This window comes from Geotrypetes seraphini, chromosome 5 (assembly GCF_902459505.1).
Source record: "Geotrypetes seraphini chromosome 5, aGeoSer1.1, whole genome shotgun sequence".
Lineage (NCBI taxonomy): Eukaryota > Metazoa > Chordata > Amphibia > Gymnophiona > Dermophiidae > Geotrypetes > Geotrypetes seraphini.
The window spans coordinates 115,556,922-115,576,643 of NC_047088.1; the positions used below are offsets into that span (position 1 = coordinate 115,556,922).

Here is a 19,722-nt window from a genome sequence, read left to right on the forward strand (position 1 = left end):
AGGGCACATCCTTGTCGCGTCCCTCGCTCCATAGTAATAGCAGACAGCAAGGTACCATTAAGTTTCAACTGGGATATAGGGAGGTATCATACAATAATTGGAGCCAACCATAAAATCTCTGTCCAATATCCATTTTTTGCAATACCTTAAATAAATATACGCAACTCACCCGGTCAAATGCCTTTTCCGTGTCGAGGGATAGAAAGAGAACAGGGACACCCTCTCTCCTAACATGCCAAATTAAATGCAGAGCTGTTTTGATATTATCAAAAGGCTGGCGCCAGGAGATAAAGCCCGCCTGATTGGTATGGATTAATTTAGGCATATATACCTGTAATCTCAGAGCCAAAATTTTAGTAAAAATCTTATAATCTACATTGAGCAATGAGATAGGTCGATAGGCCGCACATGTAGAGGGCTCCTTCCCCTTCTTATGAATCAACGTTACTGCCACCGTGCGCCAAGTCTGGGGAAACGGATGAGAAGCATCAAAACTATTAAATACTCTGACCAACAATGGCACTAATAAATGTTGGGAAAGTTCTATAAAATTTATTAGTAAACCCATCCAAACCAGGGGCAGTATTCAAAGAAAGAGAATGAACCACCTCTTCCACCTCAATGGCTGTGATAGGTCTAGATAACTGAGCCGTTTCCCCCTCAGAGAGAGCCGCAAGCAGAATCTGGTCCAAATAATCCTGCCCGAGGGAGGATGGATTTGCCTGATGAAGATCATTATAAAACTGCTGGAAAGCATTACCCATATCTTGTATGGAAGTACAGTATACACCCGAGAAATCATGTATACCCAAAATATTATTGCGGGTGGCCCGGGTTTTCAATTTATGAGCCAAACGTTTACTACCTCTATCATTAAACTCAAAATATTCTTGGCATGTCTGATGCAAGGCTACCTCTATGCTAGCCAGCTCAAGATTTTTCAATTCCAATTGCAACTGAGCCAGCTGACCATTTTCCTGAGCTGATCTCCACCAACCACGAACACGAGATGCAAGATCCAAAAGTTCCCACCGCTTGGCCCGCTCCTCCCATGTTTTCAATTTCTAGGTATACACTTGTAAAGCAATTATTTTCCCTCTGAGAAACCAACTTCAATGCCTCCCACAAAAATAGGATGGATATTATTAATATCATTCAATTCAAGATAGTCGGTAATATCCTTAGTTAATTGCACTAACATTGGAGGGGTCCGCCAGCAAACTATCATCAAACCACCATTGAACAGCTTTACGGGGCCCTCTCCCCTCTTCAGCACCAGACTTAACATAGCATGATCTGCTAATATGATAGTGTGAATATCACAACATTGCACAGTGCGACATAACGCACCATCACCCAACCAATAATCTATGTGGGAATCAGTGTTGTGAAAAGCAGAATGAAAGGTATATTCCAACTCCACAGGATGTTTAATATGCCAAAGATCATGGAGCTTCCAATGTAAAAGCAAAAGTTGTAACACCCCCTATGATCTACCAGGGCACTAGAATTCTTGCGTGAGGAACTATCAACCCAGGGGTCTAACACTAAATTACAGTCACTCCCCAATAATAACCCATCTATATGAGGGTATAAGGTCTCATCCAGGCATGTGAAAAAGTCTTCTTGACCCACATTAGGAGCATACAGGTTACAAACTGTATACTTCTGAGTAGCAATAGAAACCCCAAGCAACAAAAAATGCCCTTCCGGATCCCTTACCTCTGTCACCTGTACCTGTACCTGTAAACTGTTGTGAAACAGAATGGCCACCCCTTTAGTTTTCTTCTGGTATTGATTAGAAGCAAAATAGATGGTGGAAAACCCAAGGGGATGCAGCATTTGTTCATGCTTGGGCAGCAAATGCGTCTCCTGTAAAAACACAGCTTGGGCCCTCTGCTGAGCCAACTCCCTATAAAGGAGATGTCATGTCATGGGAACATTAAGGCCCCGTACATTCAAAGATAATAATTTCAGGTCACCCTGAATCCCAAAAGAAAAACAAAAAGCCAACCAAATACTCTACCAGGAACCCGATATACCCCAAACATCCTCCTTACCCTATCCCACCTCCCTTCCCATCCATCTTAACCACACGAGAGCACCCACAAAAAGTGCCCCCCGTAACTCAAAGTGCCCTCCCCCCAAATAGTATGCAAAATATCAAGAATGAATAAAACACACAATGCATTTATATAAGTCCAACCCAAGTGCTCAACAATGCAAACTCAAAAACACTCCACAATATGGAGTCTCTGACATCACTGGAACAGTGAAAAAGCTGCAAATCACAGATAGAAAGAAAATGGCAAACTCCAGTAAATGACCCTCTTCGAGTGACAGGTAGGGAGTGCTGCTCCCGATCCATCGATTGCCATTTCAGGCGACCGCACTCCCGCCAGGCTCGCTGCCATCGAGGTTGTGAAATCTCTGTCTGTTGTGAACGACCAGCAGCCAGCTGATCAGAGGATTGCTGGGAGGGCTCCATAAACTGGATTCCAGGAAAGAGCTGTGAGGCCTCTGAAAGGGACCGAACAGTACGCAAGGAACCCTCCAGGTATAAGAGGAGTGCAAAAGGGTGATGCCATCTGTATTTAATTTTCTTTTCCACAAGATAGCAAAGTAAATGTTTCAAATCCATTCTGCGATGTAGGGTGACAGCAGCCAAATCCTGATTTCAAATTCGATATCCTCCCACTTAAGTATACCCAGGAATCTGGCTTTCCGTAAAAGCAAACAACAATGTCTCTAGGCTTATTCCCCTGGGAGGCCGCCAATGCTCAGTGAGCCCACTCAATAGGAATGTCCGTTAACGCTCCAAAATCCGGATCATCAGCAAATAGTAAAAATGCGATTTGTCGGGCAACGGTCTCACAGTCCGCATATTTCGCGGATTCTGGTATTCCCCGGATCCAGAGGTTAGCTCGTCAGCTTCTATTTTCTAAATCCTCCAGTTTACCATAAATATAAACTTGCTGTGCCTGCAGATCCTTTGAACATGAGTCCACCTAGATAAGAGCTTCATGCTGGTCATCAAGTTGGACCTCCAAATCTCCCACCCACATACCAAGCTCAGCCAGCTCCGATCGGAGATCCGCTGCATCATAAATTCACCCCGGAGCCCCTTCATCATCTTGTTCCATATTTCTTGGAACGATCACAGTTCAGCCAGGAGATCCGGCAGTATTAAGATATTATTTTCCCCAGCGACAGGGTCCACAAGAAGCGGCCATGTAAACTCCTTTCCACCCTTCAGTGCCATCTTTACCACATCAGCCTTCAGCGGGCCATAAGAACATAAGCGTTGCCTCTGCCGGGTCAGACCAGGGGTCCATCGTGCCTGGCAATCCGCTCCCGCGGCGGCCCCCCAGGTCCATGACCTGAAAGTGTTCCCTACCTAACTTAAAATATCCATACCCTATTCGCTCAATGTCCTGTAAGGTAAACCTCTATCTGTACCCTGTTATCCCCTTCGCTTCCAGGAAGTCATCCAGTCCCTTTTTGAACCCCAGAATTGTACTCTGTCCTATCACCTCTCCGGGAAGCGCGTTCCAGGTGTCCACCACCCTCTGAGTGAAGAAGAACCTCCTTGCATTCGTTATAAATCTGTCTCCTCTCAGTTTTTCTGAATGACCTCTTGTTTTAGTTGTCCCTGCTAGTCTAAAGAATCTGTCCCTCTCCACCTTCTCTATGCCTTTCATGATTTTATAAGTTTCTATCATGTCCCCTCTCAGTCTCCGCTTCTCCAGGGTAAAGAGCCCCAGCCTGTCCAACTGTTCGGCATATGAAAGGTTCTCCATACCCTTTATCATCCTCGTTGCCCTCCTCTGGACCCTCTCGAGTATTGCCATGTCCTTCTTGAGGTTATGGCGACCAGTATTGGACCGCAGTATTCCAGATGTGGGCGCACATTGCTCGATACAGTGGCAGGATAACTTCTTTTGTTCTGGTAGTGATCCTTTTTTGATAATGCCCAACATTCTGTTCGCTTTTTTTGAGGCTGCTGCACATTGTGCCGCCGGCTTCTATTGTGTTATCCACCAATACCCCAGATCTTTTTCTTGGCTGCCTTCCCCGAGTACCCTCCCTCCCATCGTAAGCTGTACATGGAGTTCCCTTCCCTATGTGCAAGACCTTACATTTCTCCACATTGAAGCTCATCTGCCATTTTTTTGCCCACTCACTCAGTTTGTTCAGGTCGCTCTGCAGTTCTTTGCACTCCTCAACAGTTCTGGCCCTGCTGGAGAGTTTTGTGTCATCCGCGAACTTGATAACTTCGCACTTTGTCCCCGTTTCTAGATCATTAATAAATATATAGAACAGCAATGGTCCCAGCACTGACCCTTGCGGAACACCACTTGTGACCCCCTATCCAGTCAGAGTAGTGCCCCTTTACTCCTACCCTCTGTTTCCTGTCCGCCAGCCAATTTTTGATCCATCTGTACACGTTCCCTTCACCCCGTGACTCCACAGTTTTCTTCAGTAAGCGTTCATGGGACACCTTGTCAAAGGCTTTTTAGGAAATCCTAGATATATAATGTCTACTGGGTCACCTTGGTCCAATTGCTTACTTATCCCCCTCAATAGAAATGCAGTAGATTTGTCTTGGCATGATCGGCCTTTACAGAAACCATGCTGGCTCGATCCTCATCAGATTATTTTTTTTTCTATATGCTCATTGATACCTTCCCTGATCATTGATTCGACCATCTTCCCCAGAACAGAGATTAGCTCACGGTCTGTAGTTTCCCGGGTCGCCTCTCGATCCTTTTTTGAAGATCGGTTTGTAACATTCGCTATCTTCCAGTCCTCCGGGATTACCCCGTTCTCAAGGGACAGGTTGCAAATATGCTGCAAATATGCTGTTTCATCTCTGAGCCTCTTTCGTATTCTGGGTGGATCCCGTCCTGGGCCCGGAGCTTTGTCTGTTCTTAATCTATCTATCTGCCTGAGAACGTCTTCGAGGCTTTACCTCCATGCATGATAATTCCCCCCTCTTGATCTCCCCTGAAGATTTTTTCGGTTCTGGCACACTGGATGTGTCCTCTATTGTAAAGACCGATGATGAAGAACTTGTTTTAGCCTACCAGCCACCTCTTTTTCCTCTTTCACCACTCCCTTCCGGCCAAACACTAAATCTTTCAGGGTCTTACGAACTGATTGAGCCATAAAAGCAAAGGCACCCTCCACAATGTTACCACATGAATAGCAGCAATTTACAGGGTTGGACTCACGAATTTGAGAGGGAAATCAAGGAATATTACGCTCGAGGCACATAGAGCTGAGCAGTCAGCTGTCCATTCAGCTCGGTGATGTCACTTCCCCCCCTGCATATTTCATCTGGATGAATTGTGCGAGACTCCACCATGACAAAGCAACACTTCTAGTCGAGTGGGACCTAAGAGAAACCGACAGCTGCTTACCTTGGGTGAAGTAACTCAATGAGTGATCGAGGACTTGGATGCAGGCCAACCATGACAAGGCACAGCAATCAGGAAAAAGAGGTGGTCAGACAGCAAGAAATCATTAGTCCTCTCTAAATAGTGGAGCAAGAATCTCCAGACATCTAACTTGCACAAGATCTGATCCCTTTGCTTCAAGCCTGTGGAATGAAACGTAGGCAAACGAACCATCTGGTTGACATGGAGGGCGGATACCACCTTTGGTAGAAAGGAAGGTACAGTAAGGAGGGACAACTCCTACATCTGTAATATGGGAGAAAGAGTTCCCTGTACGAAAGAGCCTGAAGCTCCAAAATACGCCGTGCCGAGACAATGGCAACCAGAAAGACAGTCTTGATCATTAGATCCTTTGGTGGCTCGAATGGGGCTTCCCCAAGGCCCTGCAGAACGATGTTAAGATCCCACAAAGGAAAAAGATGATGCAAGTGAGGCCTCAAATGAAGTGTCCCGCTCATAAACTTGGTCACATCTGGATGAGTAGTAAGCGAACTAGTGCCTCTGCATGCTCTGAAGCACGAAAGGCCTGCAACCTGAACCTTAAGGGAGGCCACTGCCATACCCTTTTCTAGGCCTGCCTGAACAAAAGCCAGGACTACCGAAATGGGAGCCCTCTCAGGCTCACCTGGTCCTTAGCTGTTGGAAAGCCATAGTAGAGGGTTTCTTTGACTGCAAAAGTGTTGAGATAACTACATCTGAATAATCCTGGTTCATCAAGGCTGAGCGTTCAAAAGCCATGCCGTAAGACCAAAGTGCTGTGAGATCTCCATGGGCACCAGTCCCTGAATGAGAAGGCAGCGATGAAGAGGGAGTTGGAGTTTCCTATCCTGCTGAAGACGTACGAGATCCGCATACCACAGGTGACAAAGCCAGTCCAGAGCTACTAGAAACACAAGGCTGGGATGTGTCGCTATCTAGTGGATGACCCAACCAACTAGAGGCCATGGAGGGAACACAAAGGAGCTTGTGAACTGGCCAGGGCTAAACCAAGGCATCCAAGCCCTAGGTTTCTCAGCTGTGTTCATCAACTAAAAAAGTGTCTGGCCTTCGGAGTTCTCTGCTGAAGCCATCAAACCCATCTGGGGCTGACCCCAGTGCTGTATGATAGGACAGAATGTCTTCTGCGAGAGGGACCATTCACCCGGGTCCAGAATCAGTCAGCTGAGGAAGTCTGCCTGAAAACTGTCGACTCCGGCCACATGGGCCACCAAGAGAGATAGAAAATGTGCTTCCACCCAGCAAAACAGCATGCGAGCATCCTGGCCCAAGAGAGCACTTTTTGTGCCCCCTTGACGATTTACATACACCACCACTGTGGCGTTGTCGGAGAATTCTTACATCTGTTTTCCTTCCAGAAGGAGCTGGAGAGCAAGTTAAGCCAGCCGAATTGCCTGGAGCTCCAGACGATTGATTGACCAACGTTTCTGACAAGGAGTCCACGGCCCCTGAATGGAATGATCCCCACCTGACAGGCTGGCATCCATCAGAGTCATCCACTCTGAGATCCGAAGTCTGCCCCTGAAGCCACCAGCTCAAGCTATTATGAGCTGGCTACATACAGGGGAGCAACATCTGAAAGGGATGACGCTGCGGAGACCACCGAAAGAGGAGGGACTCCTGTAAAGGGTGCATGTGCACTCTGGCCCAGAGTACCGCCTCCAAAGAGGCTGACATGAACCCTAGTAGATAATGCCACGCCATGGGAGCCGATCTGCTGCTGAATTTTCTATCTGTGTGCCTCGGGAAGAAACACACAACTTTGCAGGGTGTCAAAGAGAAGACCCAGATACTCCAAAGACTGAGATGCTGTCAAGTGGCTCATCCTGAAGTTGACAATCCAACCTAAAGTCTGCAGCAGAGATACCATCATCTCCACCACACTTTCACACTCCTGACGAGACAAAGCCCGGATCAACCAATCATCCAAGTAAGGATGGACCTGGACCCCCTGCCGGTGGAGAAAGGCCCACACAACTATCATCACCTTGATGGAAATGCAGAAACCTGCGATGCTCCAGTATATGGAGGTTAGCCTCCGTGAGATCCAAGGATGCCAGAAACTCTCCTGGAGAGACAGCAGCTATGACTGTGCGCATTGTTTTCATGCGGAAATGAGGAATCTGCAAGAAATGATTGACCAACTTGAGATCCAGAATGGGTCTCCAGTCGTCCGAGCCTTTATTTAGTAAAATGAATTACTGGAGTATCTGCTGAAGCCCAATTCGTGTTCTGGAACGGGTTCTATACCTCTGATGTCTAAGAGACATTGCAGGGTAGCGTGGACCTTGGACTCCTTTTCTGTCTGACCTGCCAGAGAATACTGAAACAAATCCAGAGGCAGGCAAAAGAAGTCTATCTTGTGCCCCTCCTGAATGATGTCCAGCACTCATTGATCCGAGGAAATGCGCATCCACTCCTGGAAAAACTGAGAAAGTCAGCATCTGATGTGAGGAAGCCCTGCCTGACCTCTGGGTCAATGGGGCTTTTTTAGAAGCAGTAGCTGCTTGGGAACCTGAAGCCTGAGGATGTCTGGAATTGAAACTGTTGTAACAAGGGCAGTAGCCCTGGGAATGACTCTGGGAGGAAGATTCCATGGAGACCTGATGAAACCTGTGGGAGGAACGAAAATTACTATGGTCCCCTCCTGAAGTCCGGCGAGACTTGTTCACAGGGAGAGACTTAGGGCGGCACTCGGCAACACTGGTCATGAGGTCATCCAGATCTTTTCCAAAAAGAAGCTGGCCCTTGAAAGGAAGTCTGCTTAAAGTGGCCTTGGAGGCAGCATCCCCAGCCCAATGACAGATCCAAAGAGTCTGGCGAACAGATACTGCATAAGCAGAGACCTTACTAAGAATTCAAGTGAGATCATAAAGGGCATCCACCACATAATCCACACCATCTATCATCATCAGCATATAGGCATGCACCTCCACAGAGAATGCACTGCACAATCTCATGTGACAGGCATGCACCATAAAGGAAGTGGTCGCCACTACTTTGATACCTAAAGAAGTCACTTCAAAAAGCTTTTTCAACAATGTCCACTCTGCAATCCTGAGAATCCTTAAGCATCATTCTCCTATCACTAGGGAGGGCTGTGTGTCGGATAACCTGCTCCATGGCAGAATCTACCTTAGGCTGTTCAAAAACCTGCTGAAAATTAGGAGCCAGCAGATAAAGCTTAGTCATAGCTTTAGAGAGCCGGAAAGTACTTTTTGGAGTATCCCATTATTCTATAACTAGAACAAGAAGCTGCGGATGGGATGGATAAAAGGAAGACAGCACATTAGAAAGTCCATGACCGAAGCCTGAGATTTGGAAGGTGGAGATTCCAATTTGAGCTCTTTCAGAACATCAGCAATAAAGAGGTGGACAGAGTCATGCTTAGTCTGCAGATGAAAGGGTCATCATTCAAATCCAAACTCTCAGGGCGGCCGAGGTGACTCGTCCCAGCAAGGGTATCAGCCAGATCTAATATAGAAGCAGTGTCAGGAGACAGAAGAAGCATAATATCTGAATGGCAACTACTGCAATCAAGGTCTGCCACAGCTGGATGAGAGGGCTCACAAACAGGAATCTCCACCACCAACCGAGAAAAACCTGATGCACCCGCCAGCTATGTCAAATGAGCGAGGTCTGAAGAATATGCTTTCCAGAGGAGCCAAATAAAGTCTGCTGAAAAGTCACACCCTGCAACAACATGCCTCTGTTGTGCCAAAAGAATCCCCTAACTTATAACACAGGCGTTTTGCGCCAAAACAGCCTCATGGTGAGATTTTTTTCCAAAGTCATGGACCTAGGCTAGTTCCCCAGCCCTAGAGTACCAGCAGGAGGTGAAGTCTGAAGCTCCTGCTCCCTCCTCCAGTGCACCACGGCACGCAATAAACAGTTGCTGATCCGGCGCCAATACAGTGCAATCAATGCACACATTCGACAGATTAAGAGTCACCAAAAAATGAACTTTAAGCGAAAAAATAAGAAAAGGAGGCAGAGCAATTCAAGTCTTCTGCATGGATTGCTTGCTGAAATTAAAACTAGATATGGTTCTAGCTCTCAGTCTATGGGGGAGGAGCATGTGCTTAAAAAAAGTGTTGGATTTCTACAACTCTTGGATTACAGGTTGGGATTGAACACCTAGCATATGGAATCTAGACGGGACATAACAGAAGTGCTTGGGAGGGCTTCAATGGGAATCTCAGCAATTTGGAACATGAGGATGGTGCTGGGCAAACTCTCATGGTCTGAATCCCGCAAACAATGAGATGGTTTGGATAGGCTGGAGTGAGCTTTGAAGGCAACTCCACTTTTTGGAACCTAAGGACAATACCAGGAGGACCTCTAAGGTCTATGGCCCAGAAATAACAAAGAAAAAAAAAAAAGACACTTTAATCATGAAATTGTAATGCATGTAATTATAGGGCAGGCTAGATGGACTGTTCAGGTCTTTATCTGCTGTCATTTATTATGTTACTATGGTTTTCTTTTTTTATTATTAACAGGTCTTAGTGCATAAAATAGGAGCTGTGCTTAAAATAGCATGTTAAGTGGTAAAATAACATCTTAATAGTAGCCTATGACCCAAGTCCTCTTAAAAAAATCCAGTGAAATGTTAAAAAGGTTAAAACTGTCCTGCCTTTTTCTAGGTAGGACAGGGAAAGGATTGCCTTGCCAGACCTTATTTGCATAGGAGGAAGGTAGGAGATCTCAGAGCACCCACTTAAGTTAAAAAAAAAAGACTAGTGGAGAAAGCTGGGAAGGTTTTGGCTTGGTGGTAGAAATTGAAGAAAAAAAACTATACAGTACATGCCAGGAAGGAAAGAAGCACTTAAGGGGGACTGGGGCAGTAAGTCCCTCCTTTTTTTAAATTATTTTAAGGAAGGAGAGCATAAGGGAAGGGAATGAAGGTGGCCATTGCTTAAAAAAACAAAAGCATAGGTCCAATTAACCTTAAGACAGTTTTCTGATGAATGACTAAAGGTCTCCATTTAAGTTTTACTGAATAGTAACACAGTAAATTGACAGCAGAGAAAGACCTGAATGGTCCATCCAATCTGCCCAATAGTCACAGTCAGTGCAGCTGAACTGAAGCCCTGCCCTTGCCCAAGTGCTTTAAAATTGAAATCTATAATAGATACAAAATACCTTTACACAGACATTAACAGCTAGAGGTTGTCCTTTGTGTACTCTTAGAGACCTATATAACGCTAGAGTTTGGACTCTTTCTTTGGTGTTAGGAAACGCATCTTTGGATCTTTCAGTTCCCATGAATTTAGCTTTCAGCCAATCTGCCAGCAACCTACAGGTAACAGAACAGAAAGTAATTGATTAACAACAATTATGATTAAGGGAATGTACAGCCAAAACATTCAGTGCAGTTTCATATTTTCCAAATGCTTTCTGATTTTCATGTGTTTTTTTCTACACATTCATTCTGTACCAAAACATTTTGAAAGAAACAAATAAACTATACATGTGTTATTTGTAGATATATTTGTGCATAAGCAATTTGTACACCTCAAAATGTTTTAGGAGCACAAATGAGTCAAATGAGTGCTAAGTAATGCACATTCCTAGTTTTGGTATACTCTCAGCTATAAATTACCTAATACAATTAGTGCATTAAAATATTAATGTGTTAATAATTTTAATACATTAATCACATTCTCTTTCCCCCCACCACAAGTCTCGACTCTCACCTGCTGACTACAAATCTGTCCCTGAGTCCAGACCTTCTCTTTCCTACTTCTTTCCTGGTTCCAGCATCCCACTCCCTTCTTTCTCGTGATCCATCTAACCTTTTTAACTCACCTCGGTAGTGGAAATTTCATCCGCTTCAGCTGCTGCCTTGGAGCTTCAGGCCTTCCTGTGAGCTCCCTGCCCTCTCTGTCCCTGTGCAACTCTCTAGTCTGCACATTTTCATATTTGGACAACTAATAGTGACATGTACCCAGCTGAGCCACTAGCATATTAAAGGACATGATTACCGTATATACTCGAATATAAACTGAGGCAACATTTTTTCCCAAAAAAAATTTAGGAGAGAAGGTGGCAGAAGTCCAAGGGGAACAGGATTGGGGCCTGGTGTGAAAATACCACACTTGGGTGTTTTGAGTTTGTTGGCAGAGACCAGCTGGTAATCCCAGAAGTAGCAAGAGAATCAAGTCTCATTTGGAATGAATCTGCAGGAAAGCACAGTTACTTACCGTAACAGGTGTTATCCAGGGACAGCAGGCAGATATTCTTGACTGATGGGTGACGGCACCGACGGAGCCCCGGTACGGACAATTTTAGAGTGATTGCACTCTAAGAACTTGGAAAGTTCTAGCAGCCGCACCGCTCATGCGCGAGTGTCTTCCCGCCCGATGGAGGCGCGCGGTCCCCAGTTAGGATAAGCCAGCTAAGAAGCCAACCCGGGGAGGTGGGTGGGACGCAAGAATATCTGCCTGCTGTCCCTGGATAACACCTGCTACAGTAAGTAACTGTGCTTTATCCCAGGACAAGCAGGCAGCATATTCTTGACTGATGGGTGACCTCCAAGCTAACAAAAAGAGGGATGGAGGGAAGGTTGGCCATTAGGAAAATAAATGTTGCAAAACAGACTGGCCGAAGTGTCCATCCCGTCTGGAGAAAGCATCCAGACAATAATGAGATGTGAAAGTATGAACTGAGGACCAAGTAGCAGCCTTGCAGATTTCCTCAATAGGAGTGGAACGGAGGAAAGCTACAGATGCTGCCATAGCTCGAACCCTATAGGCCGTGACAGAACCTTCCAGTGTCAGTCCGGACTGAGCATAACAGAATGAAATGCAGGCTGCAAGCCAATTTGACAACGTACGTTTAGAAACGGGGTGTCCCAATTTATTCGGATCAAAAGACAGAAAAAGTTGGGGAGTTGATCTGTGGGGCTTAGTACGCTCTAAATAGTAAGCTAAAGCCCGCTTACAGTCCAAAGTATGTAAAGCCTGTTCTCCAGGATGAGAATGAGGTTTTGGGAAGAATACAGGCAGGACAATCGATTGGTTGAGATGAAATTCAGAGACAACCTTAGGGAGAAACTTTGGATGTGTACGCAGAACCACCTTGTCATGATGAAAGACGGTAAAAGGTGGATCAGCAACTAGTGCATGCAACTCACTGACCCTCCTGGCAGAGGTGAGGGCAATAAGGAAGACCACTTTCCAAGTGAGAAACTTGAAATGAGCTGTAGCCAAAGGTTCAAACGGAGGCTTCATTAAGGCGGAAAGAACCACATTGAGATCCCAGACTACCGGAGGGGGCTTAAGAGGTGGTTTCACATTGAAAAGACCCCTCATGAATCTGGAAACCAAAGGATGAGCTGAGAGAAGTTTCCCATGAACTGGCTCATGAAAAGCAGCAATAGCACTGAGGTGGACTCTGATGGAAGTAGACTTGAGACCAGAGTCAGACAAAGAAAGAAGATAATCTAACAGGGTCTCCACTGCAAGCGAAGTGGGATCATGATGATGAAGAAGACACCAGGAAGAGAACCGGGTCTGTTTGTAGCATTGAAGAGTGGCCGGTTTCCTGGAAGCATCCAGAATAGAACGAACAGGCTGAGACAGAAGAGAATAAGCTGAGGTCAGCCCGATAGATACCAAGTTGTCAGGTGCAGAGACTGGAGGTTGGGATGCAGAAGGGTCTGCTGATGCTGGGTAAGCAGAAGGAAACAGTGGAAGAAGAATGGGTTCCCTGGAACTGAGTTGAAGTAGAAGGGAGAACCAATGTTGTCTGGGCCACCGTGGAGCGATGAGTATCATGGTGGCTTGTTCCCTCTTGAGCTTGAACAAGGTTCGTAACATGAGAGGCAGAGGAGGGAAAGCATACAGGAACAGAGTGGACCAATCCAGGAGAAATGCATCCGCTGCCAGACGGTGAGGAGAGTAGAGTCTGGAGCAGAAGTGGGGCAGCTGATGATTGTGAGGAGCTGCAAAGAGGTCTATCTGAGGGGTGCCCCATTGAGCGAAAATGGACTGGAGAGTCAAAGGATCGAGAGTCCATTCGTGGGGCTGGAGAATTCTGCTGAGATTGTCTGCTAAGGAATTCTGCTCTCCCTGAATGTAGACAGCCTTCAGGAATAATTGGTGATCTATCGCCCAAGACCAAATCTTTTGGGCTTCCTGACACAAGAGGCGAGAGCCTGTCCCACCCTGTTTGTTGATGTTGTACATCGCAACTTGATTGTCTGTGCAAAGTAGTAGAACTTGAGGAAAGAGAAGATGTTGGAAAGCCTTGAGGGCATAAAACATCGCCCGGAGTTCTAGGAAATTGATATGATGTTTCTTTTCCTGAGCCGTCCAAAGGCCCTGAGTTTGAAACTCGTTCAAGTGAGCCCCCCCAGGCATAAGGGGAGGCGTCGGTGGTGATGACTAGTTGATGAGGAGGTAGATGAAACAGAAGACCTCTGGAAAGATCAACCACCATTGTAGAGATTGACGAAGAGATGATGTCACAAATATGTGTCGCGAGCAAGGATCCATCACTTGGGACCACTGGGTAGCTAGGGTCCATTGAGGAGTGCTCAGGTGAAGACGTGCGAAGGGGGTGACATGAACTGTCGAGGCCATGTGACCCAAGAGTATCATCATTTGCTTGGCAGAGATGGAACGTTGTGGAAGCACCTGCTGACATAGACATTGAAGAGTCTGAAGACGGTTGGACGGCAGGAATGATTTCATGAGGACTGTATCCAGGACCGCTCCTATGAACTGAAGTCTCTGAGAAGGGATGAGATGTGATTTGGGTAGATTGATCTCGAATCCCAGAAGTTGGAGAAAAAGGATGGTCTGGTTGGTGGCAAGTAGCACTGCCTGAGAGGAAGTGTCTTTGATTAACCAGTCGTCCAGGTAAGGGAAGACCTGAAGATGATGAGAGCGGAGAAAAGCAGCCACCACAATGAGACATTTGGTGAACACCCTGGGAGAGGAGGCAAGACCGAAGGGTAACACCTTGTACTGGTAATGACAGTGATTGATCATGAAGCGGAGGTACTGTCTGGAGGCCAGATTGACCGGAATGTGAGTGTATGCCTCTTTGAGATCGAGGGAGCATAGCCAGTCGCCCTGATTGAGAAGAGGGTAAAGAGTGGCCAGAGAAAGCATTTTGAATTTTTCTTTGACCAAGCATTTGTTGAGATCGCGAAGATCTAATATGGGTCTGAGATCTCCTGTTTTTTTGGGAACCAGAAAATAACGGGAGTAGAATCCCTGCCCCTTCTGATCGAGAGGAACTTCCTCTATGGCGTTCAGAAGAAGGAGGGATTGGACCTCCTGAAGAAGGAGGGAGGAGTGTTCAAAGCAGACTCTTTTGGCGGACTTTGGGCAGGAAGAGTCTGAAAGTTGAGAGAGTAGCCGTGGCGGATGATGCTGAGAATCCACTGGTCCGAAGTGATGATCTCCCAACGGCTAATGTACAGAGAAAGACGTCCTCCTATGGGTTGAGGCAGATGGGCGGATGGTAGAATATTGGCTATGCCCTGGAGAATGAAGTCAAAAGGGTTGAGTAGACTTCTGCTGTGGAGGAGGTTTCACCTGTGGCTGCTGCTGCGCACGAGGAGGTTGACGTTGTTGCTGACACTGGCGTCTAGGTTGTTGAGGAACCGGTGGTAAGGGTCTAGCAACATAACGGCTTTGATAGGCTGATTGCTGCCGAAAAGGTCGGGCAGGTGGAGTATCCTTCTTGGTTTTGAGAAGAGTGTCCCAGCGAGTCTCATGTGCCGACAATTTTTGTGTGGTGGAGTCAAGAGAGTCACCAAAAAGCTCATCCCCTAGGCACGGAGCATTAGCTAGGCGATCTTGATAGTTGACATCAAGTTCTGATACTCTCAGCCAAGCCAGGCGACGCATGGCAACAGACATGGCTGTGGCTCTTGAGGTAAGTTCAAATGTGTCATAGATAGAACGTATCATGAACTTCCGAAGCTGGAGAAGGGAGGAAGAACAATGACGAAAAGCAGATCTCTTGCGGTCAGGTAGGTATTTCTCAAAAGAAGCTAAATTCTGAATGAGGTGCTTCAAATAAAAAGAGAAATGAAAAGCATAGTTACCAGATCGATTTGCCAACATAGCATTTTGGTATAACCTTTTCACAAATTTGTCCATGGCCTTCCCTTCTCCGCCAGGAGGGACTGAGGCGTACACACTAGCTCCCGCAGACTTTTTGAGAGTAGATTCCACCAATAAAGATTTGTGCGGGAGCTGGGGTTTATCAAACCCAGGGATGGGGATGACTTTGTACAGGGAGTCTAACTTACGAGGAGCCCCTGGAATAGTCAAAGGAGTTTCTAGATTTTTATAGAAAGTCTCCCTTAAAATATCATGGAGGGGCAACTTCAGAAATTCCCTTGGAGGCTGGTCAAAGTCCAATGCATCAAGGAACACTTTGGATTTTTTGGACTCAGCCTCCAAGGGAATTGAAAGAGACTCACACATCTCCTTCAGAAAAGTCGTGGTTTAGAGGATGGATCTTGAATAGAAGGATCCTCCTCACCAGAGGAACACTCACCCTCAGAGAGTAGTGGCTCTTCAGAATTGCCCCAGAGGTCAGGATCCCTGACTTGAAAACTTCGATCCCGGGAATCCGGTGTCGAGGGCTCAAGGTGTCGGGATTTACGCACTGACTTACCCGACTGCAAAGAAGCGGTACCGGGAGAGGTTAAAGGCTGCAATGGTGCCGAAGTTTGAACAGCCTGATGAAGAGCTCTCGGTTCCGGTGCCAGTACCGGCATGGAAGTCGAGGAAGCCGAATGGATCGGTACCGACAAAGTGGAAGCGGAAAATAGGGGCTGCTCCACCATCGGTACCGGTGGCTCAGACCGGACCGGGACTGGAAGGTTCAGTGCCAAGAGAGCAGGTAGGAGTTGCTGCAACTGCTCTTTAAGCTGAACCTGGAGGACGGCTGCAATACGCTCGTCCAGAGAAGGCACCGGTACCGCTTTCTTTTTCTGCGGTACCTGTGATGCCGTTCGACGCCCAGAGGATGAGGAGGCCGATGACGATGCATTCACCTCTATGGGGGCGGAGCGTTTGCGCAGGCGCCTCGTGGTCGGCAGGACTGGACTCGCTGCCACAGCGACCGGAGGGCGCTCGAGCGGGGAAGGCTTCTTAGCCGGCTTACCTGACTGGTGCGACGCCGGCGCGGTGTCACACGGCGTCGAAGAAGTAGGTGCCGATGCCGGTGTCGATGCCACAGAGTCAGCCATCTCGGTACCAAAAAGTAATTTCTGTTGAATTAGATGATTTTTCAACGTTCTCTTTTTCAAAGTAGCACAACGGGTGCAGGTGGAAGCCCTATGATCCGGACCCAAGCACTGTAAACACTAGTTGTGCGGGTCGGTCAAAGAAATGGGCCGTGCACACCGTTGGCACTTTTTGAACCCTGGCTGAGGGGGCATGAAAGTAAAGATGGCCTCTGCCAAATCGAAAGCCGAGGCTTCGATGATGGCAACAGGCCCCGCCGGGGTGAACCCGAAATAAAAATATGAAGTGTTTGTTTTTTTTTTTTTAAACTCAAAAAATGAAATAAAAGAAGGAAGAAATTCTTCCTATACAAAATTTACGCGAGCGGGAAGGCGAAAAAAGAGCTTTTCAACGGCCGTTGAAAAGAACACGTCTTCTTAGCTCCGCGGAAACTAAGAAACTGGGGACCGCGCGCCTCCGTCGGGCGGGAAGGCACTCGCGCGTGCGTGGTGCGGCCTGCTAGAACTTTCCAAGTTCTTAGAGTGCAATCACTCTAAAATTGTCTGTACCGGGGCTCCGTCGGTGCCGTCACCCATCAGTCAAGAATATGCTGCCTGCTTGTCCTGAGATAACAGTCAGTATGGCGAGGCCTGGACGTATAACTTTGAGCTTGTGAACAAACTGTACAAGCTTAAGAACATAAGAAGTGCCATCTCCGGAACAGACCCTAGGTCCATCAAGTCCGGCGATCCGCACATGCGGAGGCCCCGCCAGGTGTACCCTGGCATAGTATTAGTCCCCATATCACTCCAAGCTTCTCATAAGAGATGCGCATCTAGCTTACCCTTACCTATGTTACCTTAAACCTCTCATAAGGAGGTGTACATCTAACTTACCCTTAAACCCTAGAACGGTGGATTCCGCATTGGACAAGGTGATGGGAGAGGAGTGAGGTAGAGATGCATAGGGAAGAGAGAGATGAGAGAATAATGTTGGAATTGGTGGTGGAGAGGGAACAGTGGGATGATTGGAAAGGGATGCACGAGGGGCCTCAAGGAGGTGGGAAGAATACTAGGATCTGAGTTACATATAAACTCAACTTAAGAATGGGTCAAAAAAACAGAACCCGTTCTTAACCCAGGGACTGTCTGTACTTGACACTAGTTTAAAAATTAAACCAGCAGAAATGAGCATAAAATTGAGTCAGTATTTTTATAAAGGACATTCTTAATAAATGCAAGATCCAAAAGTGGAACTTGAATTTCTGAACAAAGTACTGATTTATGAAAAAATAAAATTCATTATAAAAAAGTTTCCCCTTTCATTTATCATCTGAATTCCTGAGTGTTGGGATCACAGCTTAGGCACAGTCAATAAAGTTTGATAAATCAGTTACAAACTTAATTTCTTAAGGAAGCACCAAGAGAGTTCCACATCAAGTACTAGTGAATCTCAATCATCTATGAAAGTCAATCTGCTAGGTCCTTCATTCCTCATCTACCTCCTGTATCATTTCCATCGAGGGTCCATAGCCATCTTTTTCTTTACCTCTTCCTTTTGCTCATGTTTATACACCTCATAATTTTCTCTCTTCCAGAGTTCTCATTGTAGGAAAGTGCTTTTTTGCTGTTCTTCTAAGCTGTTGAACTGAGACTGTACAAGTCCAATAATCGGCTCTAATTAATCTTCAGACCTCCACTGAATCAAACCAGCAAAAAATATATCAACTGGAGAGTCTTAGATAGTTTTTTTTTCCACTTTTTGCACTTACAGACCTCAGCAGTACCATCTGTATGCCACTAAACTTTTAGATCATACAGAGCACTGGCACTCCTAACCAATGACGATTAGGGGTGCCAGTGCTCTGTATGATCTAAAAGTTTAGTGGCATACAGATGGTACCGCTAAGGTCTGTAAGTGCAAAAAGAGGAAAAAAGAAAAAAACTATCTAAGACTCTCGAACTGAGACTGTGACATCTGCGTATGATGTACAGTTTTTCTTCTTCTCCATATTCCTGTCTTTTAATATTAAAAGAATAAACCCACCAACAATACCAGGCAATATACCTGCATGCATAGATGGGAGCCAGGACGATTTGAAATAAGAGGATATCATATATTCTAGGCTTCTGATAGCCCCCTTTGATATCTATTTTAGTTTTGATAATGTCCCGGATGATTTCTTCCTCCTCCTCCCGGATTTCTTCCTTGGAACGCCTGCTTTTGCCTTTTTCTTTGGCTCTGTTCAGCAGACCCCGCTGCCTGGCAATTTCTGTAGCTTGGATGCGATATTTTGGCACAGTTGCTAGGTAGTTGATGGCTTCATTGTAGCTACTCCACCAGCTGTAGAACTGGATCACAGAGATGGCACATACTGCGACCAGGATCACTAGCTTCATGTCCACCTTTGGTTCCAACCTTCTGTTGTAGTACTGATAATAATGCCTGTAATACTCCTCAGGATGATCCAACATATAGTCATAATCTTTCTGGGTATCTTCATCCTTCAGGATCTCGTAGGCGGTAGCGACCTGCAGGAACTTGCTGTGCGCGCTCTCCTGCGTCTCTCCGTCGGCTCCCTGGGCCGGTAGCGGTCCGGATGGTACTTGCGGACCAGCTGCCGGTAGGCACGCGCTATCTCCGCTTTGCTGGCCTCACGGCTCACGCCAAGCACGTCGTAGCAGACTCGCCTGCCACAGTACAGCCCCTCGGTGAGCGCTGCCTTGAAGGGCATTTTTGAATGGTGGTAGAATGCACACAGTGGCATTTATTTTTTCCCTTTTTTCTGCAATGTCTATGAGACAATGAGACAAGAAGAAATAGAAAATTTGCCATGAGTCCAATTTGTCCAGGGATTGTCAAGTCCATCCCCTCAAGAGAAGGGGGAATGAGTGGGCTGGGAAAGAGATAAAGGAGCTAGTTTCAAAGTTAAAATTCTTCCCCAGTAGAACCCTAAAGCTGCTGGCTAGGATGTCAGGGAAGGAGGACGGTAACCATGGTGGATGGGAGGCCCTAAGCTTGGAGGTTCCAAATAAAGAAGGAACTGGGGTTGTGCTAGGGAATTGACA

The 19,722-nt window shown here is 46.5% G+C and overlaps 1 protein-coding gene across 1 annotated transcript in view; it reads right to left on the reverse strand.

Moving 5' to 3' along the window:
- MCM3AP (minichromosome maintenance complex component 3 associated protein) overlaps nt 1-19,722 on the reverse strand; it is a 556,273-nt gene that overhangs the window by 119,273 nt on the left and 417,278 nt on the right. The window contains 1 exon segment of the mRNA XM_033944925.1: nt 10,602-10,755. Within this exon segment, the coding sequence (XP_033800816.1) occupies nt 10,602-10,755 (154 nt within the window).